Below are 5,399 nucleotides of genomic sequence, written 5' to 3' on the forward strand. Positions count from 1 at the left end.
CTCTGTACCTACCCATGCCATACTCACTGTACACCACACATTAAATTAATTTAAAAATTTTATCTATAATTATTTCTAATAGAAATTTATAAACATATTTTTTAAGTTATATTACTTTGACTCATGAGCAAACTTGCTTAGAATTATTAATACGTAATCTGGTTTTTAAAATTGAGAACTTTTTTATTTTTTTAGATGCCTTATGGTTTATTTGTCTAACACAGGAAAAGTTGCTTTAAACATTATGTAAAAACAGAATTAAGGGGAAGTTCCACTCTTTTGTGTTAAGGGTGAAGGATTTGGGTATACCTATATATACATGTATACACAGAAATTCTTTTGTTGAGGTGCCAATATGAGTTTAAAAAATTTAATAGGGGAGAGAAGTTTTCTTTCCTGCTCCTCACTCTCTTACTCCCTCTTTTAATCCTGTCCGACTTTACTGTCACCATCTTTAGCATGTGAAGTCTAGCTGTACCAAAGAATGTTCATTCTTAGATCTTTTGTACAAGCGAGGAGGCTCATTATACAAGAATAGTGAGAGATTTTTGAAAGGTGTGACATTTGGGATTTAGCTATGGAAGATGAAAAGTTTAATTGTTTGATTCTACAGAAAATTGTTTAATATTTTTTAAAATTGTGTGTTTTGGATATGTTATTTCTAAATCTTAAAATGATAAATGTAATATTACATGCTGTAAAGTTGGTATCATTCAGTTATTTCAGATACTCAAAAAGCTTGAATTAGAAATTTCTGGAGTAACAAAATGAACTTTTTGATTTCACTTATATGTGGAATCTAAAGAGCAAAGTAAAGGAAAAAACGACAAAAATAGACTCATAGATACAGAGAACAAACTGATTCCCAGATGGGTGGAGGGTTGGGAGACTAGATGAAAAAGGTGAGGAATTAAGAAGTACAAATTGGTAGTTACAAAATTGTCATGGGGGTATGAAGTACAGCATAGGGAATATAGTCAATAATATTGTAATAACCATGTACAGTGCCAGGTGGGTACTCGACTACGCAGGGAGATCACTTCATAAACTATATAAATGTCTAACCTCTATGCTGTATACCTGAGACTAATATAAAATAATATTGAATGCTAATGCTCATTGAAAAGTAAAAATTAAAAAAACTAATTAGTAGCACCTTTTGACATATTAAAGATTTAACTTTATATTGAAATGGTTCTAGACAGCATCTTATATGCAAATATTTCCTCATATATTAAGAGTGCTTTTCTCAAAGTCTGAGATAAATCTCAACGTTATTTGGTAAAAATAAGGTAGAATATGAGCCCAATAAACACAGTGGCGGAGCCCAGAGCAAACCACTCTAAAATATCTCACAAGTGATATGGCACATTGATTATTTTGAATTAAAATTACTTAAGAAACTTTCAATATGAGAACACTCTGACCTATCTCTCATTTACTTTCTCTGTGCGTCCTCCTGAAAGCAGGGGATAAACTCCCCTGTGTAAGATGCCCTACCTATATCTGGAGATATCCTTATCACTAGAGATAAGAAATCTAGAGCCAAAGAATTATAAACAAATCTTGTGGTCTCTTTATTAATTTACTACCTAAGCCCAAACTTTGTTTAGATTACTCACTAATTAATACCCAAACCTTACTTAGATTTCTTGCTAATGAACAATTTTTTTTTTTTTTGTCCTGTTAATTCTTCACAGATTTATTCTTTCTCTAAAAAGTACAAAACACTGGCTGGTTCATCATTTCTCTGAACATCATTTATGATTCTCTTGTGCACATATATTAAATTGTTTTTTCTCTCCTGTTAAAAAACAAACAACAGCAACAACAACAAAATGAACTTTTCTCCTAAAATGGCAAAATTGTCCTCATAGTCTGCTTGGACTGCCATAACAAAATGCCACAGATCAGGTAGCTTATAAACAACAGAAATTTATTTCTCACAGTTCTGGTGGGTGGAATTCCAAGATCAAGGTGCCACTAAGGTCACGTTTAGATGAAGGCCCTTTTCTTGGTTCACACTTGGAGCTTTTTCACCACATCTTCATATGGTGGAAGGAGCTAGGGATCTCTCCGGAACTTCTTTGTAAGGAACAAATCCCATCCATGAAGGTTCCACCCTCATAACTTAAGAACCTCCTAAAGGCCCCACTTCCTAAATACCACTACTTTTAGGGATTAAATAGCAGTCCTCTAAGATCTTTATTTTCATATGATCACGTGGTATTGGGAAAATGGTGTTTCTCATTCACATTTTTATCCCATGCAGTATTTCTATTTACAAATGGTCATTTTTGGTGAAAAAACTATTTGGAGTAATTTCTTCATAAAATAAGTCATTTGATGTGCATTTCTTGTCTGAATACTATATCTTAGGTCTCCAGTTTGAAGAGTAGTACGTTTTTTTCTAAGAGAGAAAACACACAAAATACACCTTGCTGTTCTTTTAGCAGAGTGAAGACAATATTGCCTTTTCTTTACAGGTTTCAAGTCACGGGCCAGGTTGAAGATAATGCCTGTGCTGTGATAACAAAGAAGGGTGTTTTTTCTGAAAAGTGTCACAGTCACAATTACTGGATTTGTCAAGATGTGGTTTCTTCAGATGATGGCCTTTAAATAGATCACGGGTATCTTTCCCATCAAAAAAATTCTCAAATACACTTTATTTATGTATTTTTATAGAAAAAAACACTTTGTTTCTACAACAAACATATGATAATAATGATGGTAATAGTATAGATTTGTGTTACTATAAATGCAAGTAATCACCCTCACTGAGTCTTTAGCTATACCTGGTCACTCTCACTTTATTTCCATAGACATCTCTCACTCTTGATAGTGGCTATCTCAGACAGAAATTATCCTTTTGTCTCCTCAATAATTTTCTCCCTGCACCTGTCATCCACCATTATCAGAAGAGCTTGTGTTTTTTTTTGTGTGTGTTTGTTTGTTTTTAAAGAGAACATATTATATATATTCCTGAACTTTCTAACATTGGGTCTACATATTCATCTTCATCTTACTTATTACTTTTTCTTCTCCTCCTATTTCCAAAAAAACAAAAACAAAAACAAAAACAAAAAACCCAGTATCTCTCTTTCTGTCTAAATCAAATCTGTAAGTCTGTAGTCAGGATTGCATCCATTTTAATTTTTTCAGGGAAATTCTTTCCTTGACTACCTCCTCTCTAACCTCTCCTTATGCTTCCTTTTCTAACAGCAGCTAAACATGCTAGAGCAACAAGAAAACTTTCCCTCAACCCACATGCGGTTTCTAGTTTCTGCCCATTTTTTTCCCCATCCCTTACAAGTCAAACTTCCTAAAAATTGTTGATGTTCCCTTTTTCTTCTTTTTACCTCAAGTTCTCAAATCTGATCTCTGCTTTTCGTACTATTTCACTAAAGTGTTCTCACCATGTCACCAATGACTTTTTTTCTGGCTAAATACAATGAGAAATTTTTAGCTTTCACTTTAACTCTCAGCAAATTCTCTCATTATTGACCTATCCTTTCTTCTCGAAGTATTCTCTAATCTAAATACCCTCAGCATCTGCAACACAAAGCTATCTTGAACTTCTGTCTATCTCTCCAGCCATTCTTCCTCAGTCATTTCTGCAGTGTTTCTTTCCTCTTCTGATCTCTTAAATCCTGATGTTCCTCAGAGTTTTGTGTAGGTCCCCTATCACACACAATTCTTGGCTGAAAACATTCAAGCTGTAATTTCAATTGCCATCAATTTATTGATAATTCCCAAACCTTTACTTCTAGCCCAGACCTTATTACAGTGGATCATTCATTGAGCGTCTCTATTTGAATACCTCGAGGCTCTTCAATCTTCACATGTTAAAAATTAAATTTATTAACTTAGTGAATGACAGCAACATGCACACACTAATCCAAGCCAGAGTCCTTGGAATTAACCATGACTTCCATTTTTTCACCCCAATATTCAAACACTTATTTAATTTCTGTCAATTTTACTACTTAAATATTTCTGGAATTCATCTACATATCTTCATACCTACTTTGTAATCCTGGATTATTGCCGTAATCTTTTTGCCTGCTTCTAATTTTGTCTGCCAAAGTCCATTCTCCATATGGTGACGTAGTGACTCTCTAAATCTCATACTAGACCACAGTACTTACCTCATTCTCTTCAGTGGCTTTTCATTGCTTAAAACTTTTTCCAGTGCCTATCACACCCTTTGTGTCACAGCTCCTCTGTATTCCTCCCCACTTTCATGTGCGTAATGATGTAGACACTTTAAACTTTTTTTGTTCCTCAAATGCATCATGCTTTCTCAGGCCTCTGATCTAATCACATATTGTTTGCTTCAATTTAAAACTTTTTATTTTTTCCTTTTCTTAACTTTAAACTCTTACTTAATTTTCAGGTGTCTAGTTAAATGTTATCTGAAGGAAAATACTTTCTTGACCATTCTTCACTACAGACTAAATTACATGGATTTTATATATATTTTCATAACTCCCTATACTTATCTAATCTTAACATCTAGTACCTTCTTTTTTGGACATTGTTTAATTAATTGTGTTTCTTCATGCACTGTAAGCTCTGTAAGGTCAAAAATCCTTATCATTGTTTGGAACAATGATGTATAATGGAAGATAAATAAGTACCTTTTATGTTGTTGAGTATGTATTTGTAACATGTTCTATGATTTTCCCAGCACAACTTTTACTAGTTATGCAAATATTCCCCTAGTTTAATCATAATCTGCATATAGAGAAATAAACCACTTAATTTTTTTTTAAAAAAGCTCACGTTAGGTTTACAAGAGATAATAAATAAAATTTTTCTGGTTTACTATTTGTTCGTTTTTGTTTTTAACCTAGAATTTTAACCTACATTGAGATTTGGGGCAGCGAGATTACCAAATTAATGCTTACTAATTAAGCATAAATTCAGCAATGGGAAACCTACTTTAAGGCCTTAGATTCACTGAGAATAAAACTTAAAGGATATACCAGAATTTAAAAAAAAATATATTTACTTCAAATACATATGTGTGAACAGAAGTAATTATAGTTTTAGGGAACAAAACATAAAACATTCAACTCACTTAAAAAAATTAAACACAAAAAACACAAAACAATGTTTATTTAGTATATGTACTATTTTGTAAATGTGAACATTTAAGAAATGTGGAAAAAATGGAAAGAAGTTACAATCGAAGGAGAGAGAAAAATAATGGAAGATTAAGAGTTCTCAAGATCTCTAATATTTAAAACCAAGTTATTAATGTTCTTTGAAACACTAATGTTAACTTAAACAGTAAATGTTTAAATAATTAAATATTAAAACATGAAGTTTTATCAGCTTAAACAATTAGTCTGCATTTTTTAAATTCTTACTTAAGGATTATTGATGAAATAATA

The 5,399-nt window shown here is 32.3% G+C and overlaps 1 protein-coding gene across 4 annotated transcripts in view; it reads left to right on the plus strand.

The window, feature by feature from the left end:
• Nucleotides 1-4,825, plus strand: part of LOC102878964 (killer cell lectin-like receptor subfamily F member 2) — a 54,948-nt gene extending 50,123 nt beyond the window's left edge. For all 4 annotated transcript variants that reach the window (XM_015585495.2, XM_015585496.2, XM_015585497.2 and 1 more), the window contains one exon: nt 2,487-4,825. In XM_015585495.2, the coding sequence (XP_015440981.1) occupies nt 2,487-2,619 (133 nt within the window). In that variant the 3' untranslated portion in view covers nt 2,620-4,825. The remainder of the gene's footprint in view (nt 1-2,486) is intronic.
• The last annotated feature ends 574 nt before the right edge of the window (nt 4,826-5,399 follow it).

This window comes from Pteropus alecto, unplaced genomic scaffold, assembly GCF_000325575.1.
Source record: "Pteropus alecto unplaced genomic scaffold, ASM32557v1 scaffold172, whole genome shotgun sequence".
In the NCBI taxonomy this organism is placed as follows: Eukaryota; Metazoa; Chordata; class Mammalia; order Chiroptera; family Pteropodidae; genus Pteropus; species Pteropus alecto.